Source organism: Platalea leucorodia (assembly GCF_965183815.1).
Source record: "Platalea leucorodia genome assembly, chromosome: 6".
Classification (NCBI taxonomy): domain Eukaryota; kingdom Metazoa; phylum Chordata; class Aves; order Pelecaniformes; family Threskiornithidae; genus Platalea; species Platalea leucorodia.
The window spans coordinates 69150910-69177217 of record NC_138828.1 but is presented as its reverse complement, the minus strand read 5'-3'; the positions used below and the strand labels follow the sequence as shown (position 1 = coordinate 69177217).

The following is a 26308-nucleotide window of genomic DNA, read 5'->3' as shown; positions in this document are numbered from 1 at the left end:
AGTAACAAAAAAATACCCGTTTATAAGAATAACTTGGGGATTTTGGTGGGGGAGGGAAGGAAGGACGAGTCTGTTCTCTCTCCTATTTGGTAGGTTTTCTAAATTTTCAGCAAAAATTTCTATTTGCCCTTCTTCTTAAATTTGCCATTCCTAACATAATAGCTGTGAAATTCTGAAAAAAACTGCCTTCTGCATAGAAGGAGCATGCATAATTAGTAAGGCCAATTAGCATTTTTGCTTCTGCATCTGATGTGTTCTCTCCTTTTCCTCTCCTGAGGCCCTTCTCCATTCCCAGACGGATCACAGAATCATAGAATGCTTTGCGATGGAAGGGACCTTTAAAGGCCATCTAGTCCTACCCTTCTGCAATTGGCAGGGACATCTACAACGAGATCAGGTTGCTCAGAGCCCCATCCAGCCTGGCCTTGAATGTTTCCAAAGATGGGGCATCTACCACCTCTCTGGGCAGCCCGTTCCACTCTTTCACTACCCTCATTGTAAAAAATTTCTTCCTTATATCTAGTCTGAATCTACCCTCCTTTAGTTTAAAACCATTACCCCTTGTCCTATCGCTACTGGCCCTGCTAAAAAGTTTGTCCCCATCTTTCTTATAAGCCCCCTGTAAGTACCGAAAGGCTGCAATAAGGTCACCCCGCAGCCTTCTCTTCTCCAGGATGAACAACCCCAGCTCTTTCAGCCTTTCCTCATAAGAAGAGAGGTGCTCCATCCCTCTGATCATTTTTGTGGCCCTCCTCTGGACCCTCTCCAACAGGTCCATGTCCTTCTTGTCCTTCTTGGACCCCAGAGCTGGACGCAGGACTCCAGGTGGGGTCTCACCAGAGTGGAGTAGAGGGGGCAGAATCACTTCCCTCAACCTGCTGGCCACGCTTCTTTTGATGCAGCCCAGGATACGGTTGGCTTTCTGGGCTGCAAGAGCACATTGCTGGCTCATGTCCAGCTTTTCATCTGTCAGTACCCCCAAGTCTTTCTCAGCAGGGCTGCACTCAATCCCTTCATCCCCCAGCCTATGCTGATACCGGGGATTGCCCCGACCCAGGTGCAGGACCCTGCACTCATCCTTGTTGAACCTCCTGAGGTTCACACAGGCCCACCTCTCCAGCCTGTCCAGGTCCCTCTGGATGGCATCCCGTCCCTCAGGCGTGTCGACTGCACCACTCAGCTTGGTGTCATCTGCAGACTTGCTGAGGGTGCACTCAGTCCCGCTGTTGATGTCATTGATGAAGATATTGAACAGCCCTGGCCCCAGAACGGGCCCCTGAGGGACACCACTCATCACTGTTCTCCATCTGGGCATCGAGCCATTGACCACTACCCTCTGGATGTGACCATCCAGCCAATTCCTTATCCACTGAACAGTCCACCCATCAAATCCATATCCTTCCAATTTAGAGAGGAGGATGTTGTGGGGGACCATGTCAAAGGCCTTACAGAAGTCCAGATACATGACATCCATAGCTCTTCCCTCGTTCACTGATGTAGGATCACAACCCTTATTCAAGTACTCTCTAAGCCTCTAGTATTTTCATAGGTTCCCAGCACAGAACTGTGCTATGAAGGCTCAAAATGCTGCAAACCACAGAGCTTGTATCAGTTCCCGGGGTCTCAAGTCCTTTCAGAGAAAGGACATTCTGTACTCCCACTTTACAACCACAAGCTTCAACTACATTGTACCTTGACTTGCCTTCACTTCTAGTCCGGATTTCTGCTTTTACCATTTCCTGGCATCTGCTCCCTTGTCTCTGAAATTTATATAATTTTGAGTAAAAAGTTTGCATTCACAGAGTATCAGATGTAGATGACTTATTTCTATGTAAGCACGATTCATGTGAACATGAATGTTCGTGGACTTCATGTGCTGAGGAGATAACTCAAAACCTGTTACTTGAACACACACGTCTCATGAGAACTACATAACTTCCTGGTTTCTGTACCTCTGTACGCAGCTACAAGAAAGAATTAGTGATCCATTTTTGCATAGGTTTACAGCTGCAGAACTGCTGTTGCTACACACAAGTCAGTATACTGTGTTCCTTCCATTTAAACAGTCGGTCCTTCACTTCAAATCCACAAGTCACATTCCTTTTCTCCAATTAATTGGTGGTGGTCATTACTGATCATCACTGATCTTGTACTTCAGTTTCCTTCTGAACCCCTTCCAACAGCTTGCTCATAAGGGGCCATACTACTGTTGTAATTAATGTGGATTTCCATTACCAGATGGGGTAGATGTTTAGTTTATTACATCAGTTTATTACTGATGTTTCACATGTTCTGAGATCTACAGCAGTTTCTGTAATTTAGACATGACAGAAGTCTTCCAGCAGAGATGAACCTTGTTAAAAACTCTTTAGCGAAGCTACCAGTTTGGGCAATTGACTTTCTCCTGTTTGGTGGCCAAACCAAGCAATCAATAAAACTTCCAGTCAAATCAATCCAAAGGAAACATTTTTGAATGTACACATCAAAATGAAAACTGAAAATATTTCCTCCAGACTGAACTCAATGTTTTTAAAACTTGAATTATTTCATCATATGCAAGGAGACAAATTACTTTATTCACAGAACACAGGGGAAGAAGAGATGGCAGCAGTGGTTCTGCTTTGTGTGTGTGAGAGAGAGAAAGGAAGCACGGAGGCACAGAAAATCCAAGAGAGCAAAAGAGTACGTGTGTGTGCATGCGAAGCTAACTGGTACACTTAGCCGAGTGATGAAGGCCTAGGTTGTCCAATGACAACTTAATATACAAGTGAAGAAGTGGCAACAGGTGACGTGCTGTAGCTCACCCTGTTTTATCATATAACCCACTGACAAAGGAACTCTTTAAATGGTGAGAAAGCTGACAGGAGGAAAAAAAAAAAAAAAAAAAGAAAACCCAAGCCTAGGTCTCCCACACATCATGGGAATGCTAGGTTGGTAGATAAGAAGAAAACAAACATTCCTTCACCCAGTGTTTTGTGAATCAAGTTTTTTATTTTGTTCTCTTTGAAGTGCCAGAAAATGAAAGATGAGTTTTACCACTTCTTAAACAATTTCAAACCAACATGGTACATTTGAATTTCACTGAACCTATCCAACCAAATTGATTTGAGTGAGAAAATTTGAAAGAGCACCTAGCTTCAGCTGCCCCAAACTGTGAGTTTAAGTTAACTAATCATCCAGTTGTTTCTTGGCTTTTTCCTTTGTGCCATCCAATTAAACACAAAGAAAACTACCTGTCTGAACAAACTAGTGAAGAATAATTGCTAAGTGTTATTCTTAATGAAAGACATTAATTGTCTTTAAGGTGTCTGTGTGATGGGATCTATCTGTGGCCTGGATACACTCCAAGAACAGGCAGATGCCAGAGCCACTTGCCAACCATACCTTTGTTTCCAGAGCTGCTGCAATTTTTGTTTATTTTTTTTCTGAAAAATAAGTGGTAAATCATAAGATTTAACTAAATGGGCACTTTGGCTTCTGGTTATAGGTAAAACATTGTCTTAATGCCTATTGAACTCAAGACAATATTTTCCTATATAAAGAAAGGAAACACTGTAGTTTTTAGGTACTGCAGTCCCTTATAAAACTAACCTTCGATGTGAAACACTTAATGCTGTACAGTCCCCTGTATCAGCTGATGTAATATGCATTAGCATTACTACACTCTAGCATGCATTTTTTTTCTGGGCTTCCTGTAAGTAAGCCAGTGAGTAAAAAAGATGTGCCAGAGTAGGCTGTATATTTTCTAATAGAAAAACTGGAAACAGGAAAAATGTCGCTTGGAATATTTCTTTTGCAAATTAAATAGTCATCTAGGTGGGAAAGATGAAAAGAAGCGTATATAAACTTCAGCTGTGGTCACAACATTATTAACCTTCCAGACTCTCTTCATAGACAATTGTTGGTTCAAAGCACTACTAGCATGAAACATAAGATCATACCAACTAGAAATAGGCTAAGCAGTAAATTGCTAGCAACAAAGAATATAATGTAGTAAGAAATCAGATGGAAAAGTATTTCTAAAAACATTATTTTTCAGTGATTTAGGGAAAAAGACCTACACAAATACATCAAGGATACAAACACACTCTTCCTCATGAATCCTGCTACTTCTAACATATTAGAGGTTAAGAAACAAACATTTCCATCCCATCAGGTTTCCTCCTCCTGTCTTTTAGTTAAAAGGGCTTTCAAATTCACCAGTGCAAATCCTTCTCTGGAATATTTTGCACTGCCCAGGCATTTTATTGTGTTTCATTACTTCAAAACAGATAGCCAGACCCTCCATTTGTAAAACTGGCAAAGCAACATTTAAGCCAATGAACCTATGCCAACTCACATCAGTCCAGAATCTATTTGGCTCCTTTTACTATTAACAGACCAGCAACATTGTTTTACAACGTCTTGCTGCTGTAAAACCAAAACCTCTTGAAAAAATTGTACCTTTGATACCATTATTAATTCACTTTTATCTACCAGAATCGCATAAAGTGGTCTTAAAGATGCAACTAATACCTATCCAGAGTATAAACTCTAGGCAACAGTATTTTTCTAGGTTCTGCTGAATTCTTTTCAAATTTCAGGGTTATGTTTGCACTTGCCCTTTCTTATGACAGCTGATTGTGCCTCCCACTGTCTTCCAAGTAAAGAAAAAATGAACAACTATTACTAAAAGATGACAGATAAGTTTTGAAATATCTCAAAAGTCTCTCAAGTTTCATTCTTTTCTAACAATAATTACTGTCCTTCTCCTTCAAAAGTATCAAGCCATCCTTCCCAGAAGTACCCCTCAGACTTTGATAGCCCATGGGCAAAAATACTGGGCAAGTATAAGGCTGTGCATGCCATCACAGTTGGCTCCCCCGTTTGACTTCCGCTTTGATTATTTTAATTCACTGTGCTTGCAAGCACTATGAATACTTGAAGTCTAATGTCTGCTCTCCCCTTCTTTTATTTATTGTACATAAGAAGTGTGAAATCTCAAAGGCAAGATCTAAAGTTGGAACCAGAGAGAATATTTTGACTTCCTGTATCTTTTAAGTAGAAAGATCCGAGTTTTTCAATTCATTGCTAGGGGATGAATTTATATAAAAGACTTAAAACTGCCTTTTGATGTATTATAGAAGAGCCACCACAATAGAGAATTTGTTCAGAGAGTTAAAATAAGGCACCCAAACGCTACAGGGTTTTACTCATGCTATGATGCTATTACATCAAAACAGTAACACGATATAAGAAGTAACAACAAAATAATGAAATTATATTTTACTGTTGTCTTTAGCCTTATTTCACAGTTACTCCACTTGATGTTCACAGTTAACTGTCATCTTAAACTGATGTCAATTCCTGACCAGAGGGACAGGTGTGAACACACTAGGCACGTCTCTACTGCTGCTATTTGGTGGTACCTACAAGATCTCCATCAAGGCTTTGGGCATTGCTGTGCTAGCATTGTTCAAAGATATATCATGAAAAGGTGATGCCTGTGCTTCCATTTTATGTACCTTCTAATTCCAGAATAGCCCCTTTAACACGTTGAAGAGATCCCGTACTGCAAAAGCAAGGAACTGGATGACTCCTAATGAATTAGCATTCGACTCACACAGAATCTCACATCCTTCCTTCCAGAGGACCAAACACATGTGAATCTGATTTCTTTATACAGAAAAATCTTAGTAATACAGAAATACTTTGAAACATATCCCCACAGAGATGAAATTATCATGATTCTGTCTACTCTGCATAGTGTTCTAGCTGTGTTAGCCCAACCAAAAATGTGCCTTATGCAGCCAAGGAAGCTATTTTTAGATCTGAAATTGTATCCAGGTTAGAACTGGATTAGTTAACAGCACATTGCCTAACCTTTGAGGCGGAAGCTCTGGGCTGAGCCATTGCAAAGGTTCCCAGATGGGAATCGTGCCCTCAGTGAAACATAATGTTGTATAGTAAATGGTGGCTTCTTGGCTGTGAATATTCACATATTCATAGAAGGAAAGTATTGTAAGTTGAAACTACTTCACTTCCCTGGCAATACTGCCAAGTAATTGGTTCAGAAAGTAACTTACAGAGTACCAGGAAAAATGCAAAATTTCTCTTCAGAGGGAGCATTTCCTCCCTTTTGGGAGCATTGTTAGATTCGAAGATATTTTTCTGTCCTGAATGTGTGACTTCAAGAAAAGTAATTTGATCACTCACTGCCTCAATTTTTCCATCTGCAAAACCTGAACAATAATTGCTTCATGTCATAAGCCTTTTGATTTCTTTGAGACCTTTCAGTGGAATACACCACCTGCATGCACACACACAATACTATGAGATCAGACAACGTGCCACTACTCCTCCTTTCCATCTCTTCCCCTCACACCTCAAACAAGCATAACTTTCAGGCATTACCCAGGGATGCCAGAATATCATGGTAAATTTTCAGCTTTGAATGGACTAAGATATTTTTGTAGAAATATGTACATTTAGGGGAATTTAGAAAAGAATAAAGACGACTGATTTCTGAGAACCCATGTTTTGTATTAGGTGCAAAGAAATCACTCTGGATAGGTCAACACAGGTTGGATTGACCCGAAACTCTCTCAGAGAAGAACCTGTAGAAAACGGTGGCATGCAGAAATGTGTAATGAAACCTAAAACCAGGATTTAGCCAGAACTTTAAGAACTACACTTAAATTCTGTATTTCTAAGACTGGGAAATGGATAGAATGTCAGAATCCAACTGTGATACCAGAATGTACAAATCTGTTTTACAAGAGAAATGAAAGGGAAAAGACCATGCTGCACTCAGAACTAGTACAGCTAGTACAGCATGAACGGGAGAAAAAGCAGGTATTACATAGTAAATGACCACAACACATGCCCTTACCAAGCAGGAGTAATGGCATGTGGGAAAGTGGAAGTAGATAGGAGACGGGGGCCAACATCTTGCTTAGCCTCCTGATGAGCCTATTTGTCCTTTTTTTCTGTCTTCAAACACTCAAAAAGAGCTTATTATGGCCACTCAGAGTCTACAAATGCCAGCTGAAAAACATCTAGGTCTTCAGCTTTTGCGGAGCTGCTCCCACACAAGCTCCCACTGAACTTGCTGGAAGTGAAACTGGTTAGAATCAGTGAAGATACAAAGCAATGGAAATTATAGACAGCCACTTAGAACAACAGTGGCTATCTGTAATTCAGTAGCTCCAGAGTGTGAGCTACCTAATTCCTGCTGTTCATTACTTTTTCTTGAACTAGGCTGAAGAAATTTTGTATATTTGGGAATATCCTCATTTTGCTTAATAAAATCTTGGAGCCTCAAAACCTGGATTGGCAGGAAAAAAACAAAGAAGTGAATGATAAATTCTCACGGTGAAAACATGTCCGTTCACCCATAATCTCCCAGAATGGACAATCACAAATCATTTCATTGTTCTTCTGAAAAACGTACTAAATTCAATGATATACTTGGAGTAGAAAAAATAAATGCAGCACTGAGTATCATCAGAACTTTTCACTAGGGCAGTGATTTCAGTTGTTAAAGCAGCTGTTTTATAGCTTATCCATGGGATAAAAGGATCAAAATGTTCACAGGCAAAAACTTCACATGATCACACTGAAGACAAGGAAATATCCTGTACATAAGATTTTAAAGCAGATAGCATTTGCTGAAAAGAACTGAACAACACAAAAGGGGAACACCTGTGAGGGAGAAAACATATATTTATAGTTGTCAGAAATTTTAAAGGTGAACTGTTTACCTGGGTAAATAACTGCCTTGTAGGCACTCTGCTTTTGTTTTGGCAGAAAATTATTTATCCAACCTGTTATGGCTTTTCAAATAACAACACTTTCCTGTATAAATATTTTGGTAGATGTACTAATCTGGAAAATTTGCATCACTTGGCCTGCAACTGACTGTACATTACAGCTGTTACAGGTGGATAATTTAATACTAACACATCTCAGGTATTTATTTCCAGATTAATCCATGTCCGCAGATTTCCATTATGACTTACGTGTAACCAGAGTGGGGAACAGTACATAAGCTATGACATCCTCAATGGTACTTTGGGGTCACAATGCTTTCTCTATTTCATTCCTGACCTTGAGAACATAGAGGGAGGCATACCTAACTACTAATATATACTAAATTATTGCACACTCCAATCTGCTTCAGTTACCACCCTTACCGTCAAGTAAGCAGAACAGAAACAACGATCTACTTGACTTTTTTTCCATTCAAGTCTCTTGCTCAAGGGAGCAAGCAAGCAGGCCCTTTTACATGTCTACACACACAAAAAAAAAAATCAGAAAGTCAACAAGAGCTGTAAGGAAGATTCTAATCTCACTCAGCCCTGTATACAGATGAATAGTGAAGAGTCACCATCCAACCCTGATATAGCCAAACTCCTCACCAAAAACCTTAGTATATCTCCAAAGATTGATATTTGAAATTTATCAAAATAAATAGGCTTGTCAAAATTTTCATAGACGTGAAGGAGCAGTAATTTCTGTTATTTCTATCTAGAGTTCTTGCATATTTTCTTGAATGATAGTCACAGCAAATACAATTAAAATCTAACCAAGAATCTCTCAGGTGAGAGGAAAAATGAAGAGCCCTTTTATTACTGGGTTACATTTATGCCCAGTTTACCTCAAGTGAAGAGTTTTCGAGTTTCCCAGTTAGGACGTCTTTCTCTTTCTCTAGTTGTTTTAGTTCACACTCAGATTTTCTTTTAAATTCCTCTAGCTGTGTCTGGAGCTCCTAAAGTTAAAGAAAAAAAAGAAAAGAGCATGCAATATTTGGGACAAAACATGCAGCATGAAAAAGAAAGAAAGAACATTTCTACATTAACCCAGATAATAGAGCAATTTACACAGTAATACATGCTACTGTTTACACAATAATACATGCTACTGTCTTTTAATATCACTCATGCATTATTCAATCAAAGAAGTATTAACAGTTTGGTTTGGTTCTTTCTAATACTAGTGTTAGACAATACCGCTCACATAATGCTAATCTTCTAATGAAAGCTTCCCTGAGGTGGAAAACTGTACAGCATGAAGAGTCAGACTGTTTTGCCTTGAGTGGTGTTAGTGTTCAAAAATAATATAGTACGCAAGAGTCACCCACAAGATCCGAAAAAAATGTAAATGTACATTAACCATATAAATAACCAGATGACTGACTAACGGGCAATTAGTGGAAAAGGGAATCAAAGGAAGCACTATCTTATAGCATCCATAAAGAAAATCCCAGTGAGGAAGTAAAAATAAAATAAAGTAAAAAATTGAAAACTATATTATCACCTTATTGCTGGAAATAGTTTTTGAAAAATCAATGATAATACCACTTGCAAGACAGTGACCACGAGGTTGTAGCAATCGTTTGTAGCAAATGTGAGCAATCGTTCATCGTAGAAAGACTGAATGTGCAACTTCTAGAAATGTCCTGAAGTGATATATATTACGAGCTTATTAGTGTGCTTGCTCTTCCTATTCGTGCCAATTTGCTGACTCAAAAAAAAAAATTCTATCATATTTTCAGACACCACAAATGGAAGAAACAGAAAAAAATAGTAATTTAATACCTCTCCCATCCTGTACAGCCCCTTCTCACAGCCCACCCCCATTTTTACAGCACAATGACTTAAGAATTCAAGATAACAGAAAAAAGTACCTAAAAACGAAGAAAGAAAGTGATAATCATTGGGAGGATGGCATGATATCAGGAAACAGAAGCACAGGCAACAGTGACATATTCCTTGCAACTCATAATTAAATAAAGGAGAATACATCAGCATTTCACAGTTTAAAAACAGGACAACTGTTAGGTAGCAATTAAAGGATGGAATCAAATACAGACACATGACTATTGCAAGGGAGAAACTAGCTTTAGTTTTGCTTGTAAGAAAAGGAGAGGATATAATGGTCTTTTTGATTAAAACCTGAAGATCAGGTGTTTGCAGCATTCCCACTGCAACTCTGCCAAGTGACTTCCTTCTCTATATCTTAATTTTTCTGTCTGGAAATAGATATAATACTTCTCAAACAGCTGTTACAGACCTCAATTGCATCAGAGGATATAAATAGCATTAATAATGAAAAATATTGTAATTTTATTTGAGTTCTACTAACTCAAGATTTTTCTGGTTTAATTAATATGAATCTCTAAGAACAGATTGTTATAAACAATAATACTTATTGCCTATAAGCAACAAATGCCTACTATTACACTTTTTTTACTAAAGTATAAAGTGTTTGATATTTAAGTTTGATCTGACTCACATGAAGAGCTTCAGCCTGGCATCATTTTAAGTATACCTGCACAAACTTCTTCACATAAAAGAATACACTACATAAAAGGCAAAATCCTTTCATAAGGCTTATACTTGATAATGTAAGTGTACCTTGAAGAACTGCATCTTCACATACTGATCAAATGTGAGCACTTTCACAATCAGATGAAATAATTGACTCACACAGGTTCCTTTTTGAGAAATGAGATTGCATAAATGTATAAACTTCAGCAGTTTCATAGCCAGAAATGAATTCTTCTGACGAGCACTTAACACAATTCCTAGACTCCAAAATTTAGAAGGTACTATGAAGCCCAACATTTAGTGATAGGAGCTGCATGCTTTTTGTGACTTCACAACTTGCCAGCAAGTGATTTGATTATTCTCAAGTAAATGTTGAGATCGGAAAGGTATAGCAGCATTAAAACTAGGAAAAATGGGTAGAAGTACATTTTAGCACCAAGAAGGGTCTAAAGAACACCTGAACAGTAGTCTGATTGTCCAATTCTACAAACTGCTCTAATCAATTTTTTTTCCCCGTCTAGAAGATATCTGACAAACACATAAGTATATTAAGAGACAGAAACTAAATTCCTCCTTAATTTATGCTGAAATTTGGTAAACCACTTGGGCACGCACTGAGTTGTAAGCTTCACTAAGCATTAAAGCCTGTGCTTAAAACTAAACATGTGTTTCAAGGTTTTCCTCCATTTGAATAGATTTCAGCTCCCATTTAGGTTCCTACTGCACAGAAACATTACAGATGATTGCAAATTTCCTGAAGCCAAAGGATTCAGCCACAGACAGCAGTTCTCATGAAAGTGAAATTCTTTGAAGAATCTCTTAAGCCAATCATTGCCAATGCATACCGACAACAAAAATTACAGCTCAGCCACTGAAAACACATTGAGAAAAGGTATTGCTCAGGTAACCTGTCTGGATCCACGAGAAGATGAGCATTCTTTCTGACTAAAGTTAAATAAGGACATATATATGCATGTATTTGTTTGTAACAAGTTGTCATCTCATTGGTAACACCTGCACTCTGAATCCATTTACCAGCAATTTGCAGAATTAGATCCTCTGCCTAAATAATGCAAAAATTTTGATTAAATCAATGTATTGGAGTATTTCACAGCAGCAATCCATAGAAATTTAAGTCAGAAATTGGAATGCACCTACAATACATTTTTCTTCAGGAGGAACCTTATATTAATCACTCCAGCTGTCACATGCAAAGCATGCAAGGGTAAGTGTTGCTAAGAAGGCAGTTTATCACATCAAGGATAAATTCACCTTTCTCCTTGTGGAGCTTTTCACAGAAAATCAGCTTGACTGTTTTTTTTTCTCCTTTTTTTTTTTTTTTTTTAGTAAGACCGTAGCAAGAAAATCCTTGCATTTTATGTTAATTCAAAGTGCCTCCAGTGAGGATAATTCAAATGATGTCACTGTGACCAATAATATTAAAACCAGATGAATTAGGGCATCTATAAATAGAAGAACATTCCTACCTTCTGCATTTTTTCTTTCAGCTTCCATGAAGTTTTAGACTGGCTTGATTTCCTTTATATGCTTCATTACAAGATCTTCCAGCCCTTTTAACAGCTATTCTTTCAGACAAATCTTTTCCTTATGGGACTGATGCTTGCCTTTACAAAGCAAGTTCTTGTGTCTGTTATTCATACCCTCTTTTTAAATAGCTACAGTTTCCATAGTCTATAAAACACACTAGCTATATAATACAACAAAACCAGTGTACAATTCTGGGGTTGCAGTAGTCTATTTTGTAGGGAATATGCTATTTAGGTGGATATACTCCATTGAAAAATACTGGCTTTATGTTAGTTAACAATGTAGAACTGTAGTGATTCAGGGCTGTACGCCTCTTCTGCGGTCTAGAGATGGGGGTTTTTTGCTGTTCTGGTTTGAGTTTGGGTGTGTGACTCACTTCCAACCATGCAGGCTTCCTCAAGGACAACCTTAGTTCTGTGAAAAATGCACAAAAGATAATTTGTTTTTTGTTATGTCTCTGATGCCAGGTCTAATTTTCCAGAATGCTAACATAACAATATTCTAGGAGAACTAAAAAATATAGAAAAGATTCCAGGCTGGACAATTTTTTAAGGGGAGACATTGTACAGAGGGAACTCTCAGGATACATACGTTCCTCATTGTACTGACTTTATTCCTGGTATTATTTCTGCATAGCTTTTCAGAAGAACTCTTTTCTATATTTAAAAAAAACAAATCAGTATTCCAACTTGACCTCAACAGAGAAAGTCTGCCTTGGACCTTGTTCTCTTTAAGGTTATGGTTACAGAAGAAACTGAACACTCTGCCCTGGTCTAGCTCAAGGATGCCAGTAGTTTCTTTGCTGTCATTGCAGCAACTCACGTACTTCAGGTTATGAACACGAGTCAATGTTCCGCTGGATGAGGTCAGAGACCTGGGAATTTTACAGGATTGACTGCTGCAGAATAACCCAAAAGCCATGAATCTTAAAGAAAAATGACATTGATTTCAGTACTTTTGGCATGCCATGCCTTTGAATATTTGAGAGCAAACCACCTGTTTAAGCTCTTGCACATCTTCAGAGCTGCTCTTGTTCTGCCTCTGTTTGGTAGAAGTCATTTGCTGCAGCTGCATTATTTGATTCTTCAGTTCACCTACTTTATTAATAGCTTTGCTTTGGGAATTCAATATAGTTTCTGTATCTTCTGTGGTATCAAAATTTACATTTCAAATAGCATAACTACCTTGTGGAATTTCCAATATGAGTGACTACTAACAAGGAAAATACTGCTGAATGACATTAATGAGCATCTTACCTGCTTTTTGCAGGAATTCCTTCTCTTGAAGTGTCCTTCTCTCTTTGACTACACTTAGATCTTCCTCCACTTTTTCACTATACCTTTTGATCCCAGAATTTCTTTTGTTCCCTTAAACTACACTTCCAAATCCTAAAATACGCATGACATTACTTCTACGTTTATTACATATGTTCTTCTTTTGTCATCTGAAATAAATGGTCATTTTCTCTCTTGGCGCAGTTCCATGATATAAATCTGTCACCTACAGAGCTGCTTTAAAGGTATTTTTTGCTGTTCCATACCCTTAAGCTGCCTCTGCTGCCAGAATATTTGTAATGTGGAACCATTCCCTCGGATGCAGGCATCATTGTAAAGTGAACACTCATCAAGAGTTACCATCTAACAGATGTCTGAGATTATCCTAAACTTGGAACGGATATACTTGCATTAATTACATGACAACTTGTGCTAAAAGTTAATGAATATTAGTTTGGTTTTTTTCCCCAATTGCTGAAGTACAATAGTTTGTAACACAATCCATAATACAGATGCCTCAAAACAGAAAAATCGGCTCCTACAGACTTTGCTGGGAATTGTCAGTCCATAACTGAAGGCAAAAATTTGAACCATATTTAATGTCCTATTTCTGGAGGTTCTAGTCTCTGTTTCCAGATGTCTAACATAATACTCCAATATTTTCTCTTCCACAGTAGTAATAATAAACGTGCATGAAAGTGATGCCTTTCATCTAAAGGTCTCAAACCTCTTGGCATACACTAAGGAGAAAACAGAAAATACATCTTGCTTAAACATCAGTCCTTTTATCTTTCAAGCCTTCTAATAGCTTTTCTTGCTAGCATTTACTAGTGATCAGAGGTATTACTGATTAAAGAAATGTTTGTTTCCTAGTCTGCCATTGTCCACAAGATTCTGAAAAAAAAAGTAGTATTTAATGGTGGCATCAGAAATAGCCCATTTAGAAAGGAGAAACTTCTACTTTTTTATTTAAACCGGAAAGAAACAGAAAATAACATTGTGTCTAAATGTTTTCCTTCTTCCAGATTTATCCTAGTCTGAGGCTATATCTTTACAGATTCAAGGCAATATGCTCTGGTGGTACGTAAATCAGCCTCATTCCATAGACTTAGAGGATCTGAAAGGTACAAGTTGAGCATATGTCCCTCAGAAAATATTTCAGTTTTATCCAGCTGATACTGAATTTAGAAATTAAATTGCTAATGACACCCCCTTCTTATTTCCAGTTCCTATCATGTTTTACATTATTTAATCCTAAAAGACTGCATTTCTTATACAATAAATCAGAACAGTAAATCACGTGCATAAATTTTCATGTCTCCATTCTTCACTTCTCCTGAGTGTTACTTCAAGTACCCACAACAAATCAGGATCTTACTGTCCCTCTTCCCCTCTATTGCTTCAAACTTCTACAGAGCCAGGACACTTTTCCTTATTGAAACAGGTATTACGGATTTCCCTGACTCAATTTTAAAAAATTACTTATCTGTATCTCTGCCATTCATTATATCCTCTCCACTTCTCTGCAGAAGATAGAGGTTGTTCTGCTACAGATCTACACACTGAGAGAATGGACTCTGAATAATGGTGGGGAAGGTGTATTCAATTCACCCTCTGATCTTGTGAAACACAAAGGCAGCAACTGTATTGAAGGCCAAACTCCCTCAAAGAACATCTTCGAAGAAGAGGCCCACAACTCTGCACCATCAGCAAAATGATACTGACAGGCAAGATGTGAGGGCAGATGGTGAAAAGGGCCAGAGCTGTCTTAGCGGAACACAGCTGACTGGGGTGACCCTGCTCTCTACAGGATTGTGGGGTTCTCTGACTCTAAAGGAGATAAATCTTCTTTCTCATCAGGAAACAATTATTGTCATTCTGAAATACTCCAAGTCTAGACCTTCAAAGTGTTTTCTCATCTAATATGCAAGATCGCTGTCACAGGGCTGGGGACAAGTCTGGTTTATGTGATGGGAAGGACCAACAGCATTAGAAGGAAGTGGAACTGTTGGGCACAGAGCATGGCTGGGTGCTTCGGCATCAGCGCAGTTCATCAGTGTCTCTTCCACACCCTGACCTTATGTACCAAATGCAGCTGGTTGGCAGATTGCCCATGATGTGCCAGCCTCTGAAACTGCGGCTGACACATGATGCAATTAAGCAGAAAGGGACTGCAGAGCTGTGCTGCAAATGTATGAGATACACACCAGCAAGAGTAGACAGGCAAAGTGTGAGGTGAGAACTAATGGTGAAAGTCTCATGGCTCAGCACATAAAACTTCACAGGTGTAAAGGACACTTCATTAAATGTCACTTGGTACAAGCCACTGTTGCAAGAGTCATACAACACAAAGCACTTGATTCCTAACCTACCAGCTCAGGTCTCTTACCTAACCCTGTTCATATCCATGCACTGAGCTGTTGGCAACTACAAGGGAAAAGGAGAATGTACTCTGTAAATATACATTGCTAACATTAGTGCCTGCTTGCTGTTCTGGGCAGGAAAGGTAAAGCTCTGTTCAGTCAACAGACAAATTTTACCTCGCTCCTCTGGCAGTGAATACAAAGTCTAGCGTTCAAAGAGTTCTCCTAATGAGTTACTAATCATCTTAACTCTTTCTTTAAAACTCTCAGCACTATATCCTTCCTATTTCTCTTCTAAGCTTCTAAAACTGCTTTAGTGCTTGCAAAGCATTTGACTCAATATGGTGTTTAAAAGACCCCTCCTCCCCTGAATTTTGAAGAATTGATAATTTGCACTTTTACAGGCAGAGACAGGGATCACGGTCTCATACTCTACCTGTATTCTCTCCTTCAGCTTCTGGGAATGCTTCTTCCTCTCATTTATCTTCTGGCTTTTTTCTTCTACATCTGCCTCCAGCTTCTTTACCTGCTGAAGCAAAAACCCTTCCTCAGCCTCTGAGCTCTTCCTTTGCTCCATTTCCCCTTGCTGACAATTCTTCTTTGTTTCTATCACATATTGCTGCATAGCATTTTTCAAATCCTCTTTTTGTCTCTTGTAAGAGGAGGCTTGCACTTTGCTTGTTTTCTGAGTAGATTCTTCAGTTGCTCTCTGGTTCTCACTCTTCAGGTTTTCCACCTCATTTGTTAGAGGCTGCCCTTCCACACTGTATTTTTCATCTAAAATTACTTTTTTATCTAAAGTTGCTCTCCTAGATGCTTTGCATTGATTTAGCAGTCCATCAGACTCCTGATTTAAATGTAGAAGCTTGTTTTCAACGTTGGCATAGGTGTTTACCATGTCTGTAGAAAGGACCGTGTGTGCTTGTCTTGCTTGTGTTCTCGGCTCCCTCTCTTCCACCTGCTTCTTGCACAGTGTTAACTCTGCCAAGGCTTCTTCCTTTAGTCTCTTGTGTTGTTCTACTGCAATTTCAAGGGCCTGAATATGTTTTCTCAGCAATTTTTCTTCTTCAACTTTGCTTTTACACTGGAGAATCATTTCCCTTGTCTCAGCAAGAATGCGCTGAATTTCTTCTTCATGAGCCTCTCTCAGAGCCTGTATACTAGCCTCATGTTCATCATTCTTAGTGTTCAGGGCATATATCACCTATAGAACAAGAAAAACAATAGGAAATTAAAGTATCTGGTGAATGGTAGTCATGAATTCAGTTACTATATTTATCAAGGTATTAAATGCTAGAAGAGAATTACTGCTACCGTTTAATCTTTTGCTGTTGTTTCTTTGTGGTGGTTTTTTTTTGTTGTTGTGTTTTTTTTTTTTATTATTTTCACTAGGAACAGAAGGGACAATTATAAACTGCAAAACCTTATAGGGAAGGAAGACAATACTGTGACAAACTATTTTTTTCACTTTTTGTCAGAAATTTCCTTACTTATTCTTGGCAAGTTGTCACTTCATGTCCCTAGCTTGATCTCTGATACAAGGAATGAAATAGGGCCCCTTCTCTAGCTAACTGACTCTGTATTTGTAGTCCAGTTCACCTAGCCTTCAGTGCAGGAGGACTACCCGCCATGCTGCCTTTGCCAGCAAGTGCTGGGGAACAGTAGTAGCAGATCTGTAGAGTGAAACCTGAAGTCCTAACGTTCTGTTCATGTGGACCAAACTCACTCTGTGATGTAAATGAAAGGAAAGTTTGTAAGGAGGATTAAATTTTGCACTCCTGACTCAAACTAAACCACCACTGAAGATGCACTCCTGGAAGCCGTATGCCTGGCAAGTTAGCTCGGTCAGCATTTCAAGATAGGTATTACTCGACTGCAAGCACCTTTTGGCTTGATTCTGAGAAGTGTTCAGGCGATGGGGTTTTTTACTTCAGTAACAGCTATAAATCTCAGAAATCAGGTTTTAGCAGATTCAAGCAAGCCTCTGATGACAGTAAGAAGTTTTTTCAAACAATTGATTTAAACCTTTTGAAGTTCTATTTTCTTCTACAAACTGCAGAATAATAATTCTCATGAATGTAAGACAAATTATTACCCCAAGCAGGCTTCATCTGTTACCCATGACATACAGCAAAGACCTCTCACACAGAAGGTGTTGTACAAGCACACTACTATGCTATTAGAAGCCCACAGTAGACTGAAATGAAGAGTTCAAAGTCAAAACTAGTAAATGTACATGTTAAGCTTACAAGACAGTTATATATATATAATATATATATTAAAATATATAAATAATATATAATATATAATTGCAAAACATAGTAATTGCCTAGAAAAGACACATGCTTGTCTTTTCAGGCCCCCATTAGGACACATGGGGCCTCATCCAGTTTGTACAGGGCATAGTTATCAAACTCAAGGGGAACAACACGTTACATATTAACATGTGTGGAGGTTTTCCACTTGTTTGGTTGGTTGGTGTTTTTTTTAGAGAGAATTTATTGCTCTACAAAACTACGTTTGGAATTTGTATACAAGTTATGACAGATACTTTCAGTCTAGCCTGAGCCCATACAGGTTAATCAAAAGATTCCTAGGCAATGTTTGAGAAAATAATAGTCTTAAGTACATAAATAAATACAGAAGCGAGGTCACAATTAATTCTTTAATTATACTAGAATTTTGGCCCTGTAATCTTCAATATTTCCTCAGGGAAAGCCTCAATTAAGAGACCAATAGGCATCTTGACCACAATAAGTGTAACAAGTCTGTAGTCTGTGTTATATAAGCCCTGAGGATGTCTCCAGAATTATTGTACTTGCTTAGCTATGTCTAACCATTTTTTGTGCTATCTGTATATGAACAACATATTGAATTTCAGTCATCCATAAATGAAAGCAAACACACGACTACATCTTGTGTGTAGTCAGCTTCCTCCCTGGCAGTAATGAATTAAGTACAGAAATCTTAAGAAGTCACAAATGCAAAACATGGTCTGGGTACATTTCTGGATAAGTACGTGACAAAACAGAGTAGTAACAGCATCATATTCCAGAAGCAGACATGAAGTCATTGTCTATATTTAGAGATATATATATATATATATATATATTTGGGGGCCTTAGATTACATGCTGTTAATTCTTCTCTGTTATTTTTAACCATTTTTCTTTTGAAACAGAAATAGTTGCAGGATACTGAGTAGATTCCTTCTCTCCACTAACTAAATTTGTTCCATGAACCTTTCTTAACTGTTCAGGAGACAGGCATAAAAACTACAAGGAGAAGATTAATTTTGCCCATGGGTTTAGAATGACCAGTAATTAGTTTGGGCAACTCTTCAATTAACTAGGTCAGATGTTGATGATCACATTTCTGTATTTCATTCCACCAGCAAAACAGAGATGAACATCTGGCCTTTGTCACTTAAAGACTTCCACTCTTAATGATTAATTTAGCTAGTAAATCAGCACTGCCTGTCTCATGTTATGTTGTGTTCAGGCTGATGGTGGAATTTGGGTTCCTCTAAAGTCTGACTTCATCATAGAGATTTCCCAAATACCACTGCCATTAGACCATCACCAACATCTTAAGTGAGTTATGTAAAAGAATGGAAGAAACTGGCCTCCCTGCTCTATCTGTTATTCCTACGCTTCTCTTCAATAGTGGCTAGAACCACAATGAAGAATTTTGACTTGAAAGTGCATGCCCTTAAATTTAATCTTCAAGCTTGAGTGCTGAAACTGATTCCTCAGTATCTTAATCTTCTTAAGAGATCTAATTTTTAGAGGGCTGCTTCTCTGCACTTTATGAAATTTAAGCCCCTCACACATGCCTTTCACTCCCTACCGAATATAGCTAGTATATTCCTGTTCCAGATACCTCATTTAAGAGACTAAAGTTATGTGACATGAATCTGGGATTTTATGTGTGGAAGGAAAAATACCGAAAAATTATTTCAGCATCTGTACTTTGTGAGTGTATGTACTGCTGGCTAAGGTGGTATAAACCTCTTAACAGTTGTGTTGATAAACAGCTTTTGAAAAGCAGCTCTGAAATTGATCAGTTTGACCATACAGACAGAATTGCTCTCAAATGAAAAAAGCACTACATCACTCTTCAACTTACTAGCGTAATACCAATAGCTACTGCCCCCTTACAGTTCTCCAAAATTGAATGTATTGGGAAACATTGTACTGATTTTACAGGAACTGAGAGTTATATGACAGGCTGGTAAAAACACTATTACACACATACACTTAAACATTAACAGTGCAGTGAATATGAATACATATTATAAGTCCTATTTTATCTTCCAAATACTGTAAATCTAAATGGCATTTCCCTTCTTTTCTTTATGGTGATGTAAAATAACAAAAAAGAAACACTCAACTGCACCTCCTCAGTGAAGACAAAGCTAAAGCATTCAAACCAAAAAAGACTGCTCTATCTTCCTACAGTAGAGTTCAACACTACTTTTGTAGTAACCTGACTATCATAATGAAAAAAAATGGTTCTAGCAGGTTGCTTTGTTAGCTGAATAAGAAGTGAGACAGTTTGGTATGGAAGGTGAGGAGTGAGGATGATAAGAAGACTCAAAGAAAGGCAAAAGATCATAAATGTTCTTCCTTCAGGCCCAAAGTAGTGGGCACAAATCCTTTCTGATGGAGAAAGGGCTAAAAGAAAAAAAAAAAAAAAAAAAGAAACACAAGAATGAGAAAAGGCCCTGGAGGGTGGTGCCAAACAGGGTACTCCTGGCAGCACCCTAAACAAAGCAAGGAAGGAGACAAGTTTTGATTGCTAATTAGTTTGCTAGAAGCTCACTGAGGCCAGGTGACTGCATCATCTCCTTTTCACTAGTAGCAGCAGTATCTTATCTTCCCTAGATGGTGAATTTGTTTCTATGAATTCTGTCTTGTCTACTTCCCAAGCAGATCAGAGCAGAGTGAGGTATCTAAACATGTCAGCCTTAAAAGGGTCTCTTTTAAAGCAAAGGACAGAGAAATTATTAAAAGTAAGTTCAGTTATTGAAAGAAATGGCTCTGTATACCTTAGCCTGCTCTGTCACTGTAACTATACAGATTAGAAAATAAAACCAACTCCCAGAATTTATTAATTAATACTCTAATAAGTATCTTTTGTTCTTTCTAATACTGAATAAGGAAGAATGTCTTTTAATTAAGGTATAGGCCTAGGCTATAATTAACTACAGTGCTGATCCAATTTTACACCTATGCTGATTTCAACTGAACGATACCGCTGTAATATATGCTCAGGGACCTCATGAGCCAAGTCTCATATCTCTCCTTGTGTCCTCTGCGGCTTCCTGAAAGCCTAATAATAATTTCACGCATGCAAATAGTTGCAGCAACTATTGACAACATTACCCATTTATGTGTTTATATGAGAAAAGCCTTTAAAAAGTGGCAATCCAAACATCCAGAAGTGTTTTAGAACCTAAAATTACAAAAATATCTTTAAAGTCACAAGGTATTTTGTTTATATTTTTAAGGTTTTTTTTTTTCTTATGATTTTTTAGTCTTCCAGGTGTGCCTTCAGCACCTTGCAAAAACACAAGATAAAAAGTAATTTATTTTCCTCTGAAATGAAAGCCCAGCTCCAGCTGAAATAACTTTGTTTTCAAAAACTGAAGTTGTGGGGAGAAATACCAAAAGTTTCTTTTGTGAGCTTTCAGATTACATAGCCTGCTACCATCCTGTTCATTAGAAAAATGCTATAAAGTACATTTCTTTTTATAAGAAATATATACAGTTCATGGTTCATTTATCCACTCACTGTGACAGTACATTTAAAATTACTTTGAATCAACACAGACCACCACAATGTTGACTATCACTTATAAAACATTAAAAATACCTTATTTCAAACCTTTTACTGTCAGCAAGTTATTAAAAATATTTGTCCAAAATTTCCCAACCCTCAAACTTATATCTATCCATGCATAGTGGGCATGAATAATAAATTAACGAAGTCAGAGATGCAAAGAGTTCAGGGCCAACTTAACTTACCTTCAATGGCGTTCATGAGCTCAAAGTCAGAGCTGAGAACCCAGCTACAGCTCACAGTGCCAGCCTCTCACTGAAAACTGTATGGCTGCTTTTAGCTCTGGAAACTATAACCAGAAACTAATGAGCTTTGAGGATGCAAGTTCTACAAAAAGCCAGATCAGGTGTCCCAGCATCATGCTGCAAACACATGCAGCTGGCTTGACATAGCCGTAGCTCAAGTTCAGGAAGCTCCATCAGCTCTCAGCTGTGTTGGGCACAACAGCCCAAGCTGGTTTCCACAGCTCCTCAGGCTTCAGAAGAGCTGCATCACTTGTGTCCTGCAGCAAAACTAATCACTGTACTAAAAAAGGATTTTCCTTCAGGAGATTCTCTTTTAGTGCAGGGTCAATCTAAATCCTTTCATCTGTTGCTCCAATCATGTTAATAAAGCCTTTCAGATCCTGGAGGGGTGGGAGGTAGCCAATGGCTCTGTATGGAATCCACTTGTGTTTAGATGATCTGATGTCTCTTGGGCAGAAGCTCACTGTGCAATGTCTCACCCTCCTGAATGTCCCACAGTATCCATAGTATTTGTGGTTTTCCTTATCTAGAGATTCACACTAGAAGAGGGAAAGTTGATCTTACATTCTTAAAATTTGAACATATTGCCCTTTTTCCTACATATACCATGTATTACAGTCAGTCCAAAAATACATTGAGATACTAAAATGTGTCAAGAACCTATAAGCATAAAATGTCTACAGGTTTCTAACCTCTTTTGGCGTGTTTTTTGCCTCTTTCTGCCTCTCCCTTTGTCTTTTTTCCCCTTTTAGTTTAAATTTTATACAAGGAAATCCCACAGGCACATTTATTCATTCGCATTTTTCACTTTTTTATTTTTCTGCCTAGCATGGTGCAATACTGAACATAGAAAACCTTAGTTTAGTGGCCTATGTATTGCACTTGATCTCTCAAGTGAGATCAGATACAAAATTAGCCCTGGCCTAAATTTTACTGGAGACATCCAGCTGTCGCTCATTTGTATTTTAGAGTTTTTAATAAGATAATAAGAAAAATTGCCAGGCAACTTAAGAATTAGGAAAGTAAAACTATATTGCAAGAATGTTTCCACAAGCAGAGGAGGTGCTAAGAATAGCACTAATACCTCATCCCAACAATTTCAGCAAAGCAAAAAAAGATACTGTGGAATCACAAACGTTAATTCTAGACAGAGACTCCTCTGCTGGGAAACTCACATGCAGTTTATTACTGAATTTTCTTCTGGAACTGTTCTATAAAATCTACTCAACTTTAATCCCTTCTCTTTACACTGGTCACAAATCCACCTGCTCTGACTCTGGTGGTAAGCAGTGCCTCCTCAGCATCTCAAGAAATAGGTCTTCCTAGACAGTCATGGAAATATTAATGATTCCTCCAGTTCTGACACGGAAATTTTGGGAGAAACTGGTTGTTCTGAAACACAGCTACCACAGAAGGAGGTCAGAGGAGGCCAGTAGTAATTACTGAAGGAAATGACAAGAAAAGCCCTATGCATTTCATTCTCAGAAGGATGTTTCCTGCATACAAGAGACAGGATTCATCTCACCTAATATCATCCATTTCATCCTTACACATCTAATCTAGGTTAGCACTATTATTTTTTGTAGATTTTGTATGCAATTAAAAACTAGAATAAATAAAATCAGTCAGCATGACATTTACATGAAATATATTTCTATTTCTTTGTTCTCCCTGAGGTGAATCAAATTCATCCTGAACGTATCTATCAGGTTAAGCTGTATTCAAATTCGGTCAGAGAGGATCACATTATTTTTCCGTAAAAGTTAAATTAGGTAAAATTTCTGCCTATTAAAACCCACAGAACTAGGTGAAAACACTAGATTTAAAAAAAAAAAAAAAAATCATTTTTAAAAAGATTATGCTTATTCATTGAGAAAGTAAATTGATACACACATATACGTAGACAAGCAGAAAGGCCAAATTGTTTGATTTCAGAGTCCTTTCTGTTCACCTTTTGTAATATCTGTCTTGGTGAAATTCTTGCATAACTCCTTAATACCTCAAATATCCCCATAAATCTTTGGCTTTTACAGTCTTGGATGAATTCAAATCCATCTTATGAAGCTGTTTCAGGCAAATAACATGCAAGAAACAGAAGATTTGTTTGACACAAGCCACACTTATATCTATGCCCTCTGTCTGCCCATTTTAAGATCACTGTAGTCCAGGTGAATTTTTAGTGCAGAAGTGAAGTCAACAATTCTGTGTCAATAGAAGGAATAAAAAGGCCTTACTTCCATGTAATTCGTTGATAATTTAGCTGTCTGGTTTTTGTTACATATCGAAAACTTACAGGAGAGCTTGATAGGTTTATATGCCACAGGTTTGATCTCTATTATGCTTCAAAAATATGAGCTAACGCATCTCATTAACCAGATCTAAATACAGTGGTGACAGAATTCATTTGCCCAATTAACACTCAATTTTGTGAAAACGTTTCATTATATCCCAAATTTTTAAAGATCTTTAAGGAGTCTAAAATTGCAGGCATATGTTCAGTACTTTCAAAGGTTTGGGGTTTTTTTTATGATTCTAGATATTTATCTGAAACTTTATGCTTCCAAAATATCTTTTAAAATCTTGTTACAGATTATGATAAAGCAACATTGTCCAATTTTACAATAAATGCAATAAACAAATTCATCAAGTAAGTTCTCTCTTGATTCCTGTTTTTCAAAGTGTTTCCTTACTTTGAATACAGTAGAATTTGGAAATCTTGCAAATATAAACTGTAGACTCATTGATTTAATTACAGGCCAGGGTAAAACAGATTTTCCCAACCAAATACATCTTTTGTGGAGACAAATATTATAATTTGTTTAAAACACAATGTTTATTGCAGGTTTTGCCTTGGATGTAGATCTGTGATAAGCACAGATAAAATGAGGCCTGTTTCTTCCTAATCCAGACTAAAGCATTATACAGATTGGATCAAATTGTTACTCTCCTGTAGTTTGCAGGTGAAATTCTGATAGAGAAATTTTTAAAATTTAAAAAGATTTATTTATATGATGTTCTACATACTTTGCTAATTAAGAAAAGAAACCATCAAAACCCTCAGGTATCCATGAATTAATAATACCAGTTTCTACTACTGCAGGGACCAAAATTTAAGTTCTTTGCTGCTGTAAGCAAATTCAACAGTGGGAATACGTGTGAAAGTTTCACAGACCCTCTGCCGCTACTATGTTAACAAAACAGTTGTTGCTTTTTCTCCCTAGTTTATTATGCATACACTTTTAAAAAAGAAAAGCACAGTATTCTAGGGGCTGTGGAGATTTCAGTTGCCTTGCAGTTCTCATCCTAATAATATGCAGTTCATACTCTTATTTTGTTATGACTAAATATATTCTCTACTTAGAGAGAATAGTCAGTTTTCAGAATAGAGATCAGGAATAGAGTCTCTAGAGCGCTGTACTAGCAGCTATCCTACTGAATACATCCATTAAAATTTTGAAAAATAAATTAATATCGAAAGTGATAGTTGATTACAGGAGTTGCAGAAGAGCCTCAGAAACACAGTGGTAAAAAGACAGATAAAGTTCAGTGTAGGTAAATGTGATATAAGGTACTTTAAAGGAGCAAATGTAAATTTTCCACACACATTGACAGAATCTGAAATTGCTCAGGAAAGAAATCTTGGATCTATAAAATATACAATGAAGACAGCAGTCAGACAGTGAGATAATAAGACTTCTAAGCAACAAATGCAGAACAAATTAAAAAAACTCTCTATATCACAACCTAAATCTATGATTCACCCACATCTTGTACAGAGCATGCAGTTATGGTTCCCTCCCCCCGCTTAAGTAGAGTCTAATTGAACTGCAAAAAGGCGTACTAAAAAGCAACAAGAATAATCATGATAAAAGCTTCCAGGCAAGAAGTAACACAATCAAGCATGACTCTCCAACTCTGAAAGAGACAGAGCTAAGAAGGGAACATGAGAGAACTTTGTTAGAGATTAAAATACTGGGATTTAGGTGTTCACTGGTGTGCCCTTTGTGTAAACTCCCATTACAGTCTAGATGACCTTTAAAGGTCCCTTCCAACCCAAACCATTCTTTGATTCTATGATAAGGGCCTCATCCAAATATTAATGCTTACGCTAATTTTTAATTATGCTTTAATTTTTAAGCATTAAAATTTAAAGCTTTAAGCCCCACAAGTCTCTGACAGCATCATATCGTGAACAATGACTGCACTGGATGACCAAGAGGCACTTGTCACTACTCTGACTTGCCTATACTCCCTGGCCACACTCTGACCGCGTTCCCACATCTGGGTGCACAAGGGGGCTGGGAGCGGAACTGTTCTCCCATACACATGCATCAACTCGAAAATCAGGGGACAAGGACTGTAAGGTGCATCGCCAAGAGCGTAGTGGCAATGCACTGTAGTTGCACTGCAATGTCCTGTAGTTTTGAGACAATTCATTATTTTTATGAAATACTAAGGTATATCAGCATCTTAGTAAAAACATTTAAACATCGTAAAAACATTTAAAAGTACCAGCTATAGCTCTTAACAGCCCTGTTATCAAATTCTAGTAGTTCTCTCCTGCTGAATGAAAAAAGCAAAATATTCAACTGTAATCTCATATTTACATCTAAAGGTAGCTCTTATATAACCCTCTAAATGTCAGTGCATAGTCGCAACCAAATGCTGTAGTTTCCAAAGACAATTAAAACAGAAGACTTCTCTGGCAGTAACCTGTTTTAAGTT

At 37.7% G+C, this 26308-nt stretch overlaps 1 protein-coding gene across 1 annotated transcript in view; it reads right to left on the bottom strand.

Annotated features, from left to right (window-relative positions):
- Positions 1 to 26308, bottom strand: part of FAM184B (family with sequence similarity 184 member B) — a gene marked incomplete at both ends in the record, with an annotated part of 47933 nt that overhangs the window by 11369 nt on the left and 10256 nt on the right. Inside the window, 2 exons of the mRNA XM_082315257.1 lie at positions 8639 to 8749; positions 15932 to 16699. Coding sequence (XP_082171383.1) covers positions 8639 to 8749; positions 15932 to 16699 — 879 coding nt within the window. The remainder of the gene's footprint in view (positions 1 to 8638; positions 8750 to 15931; positions 16700 to 26308) is intronic.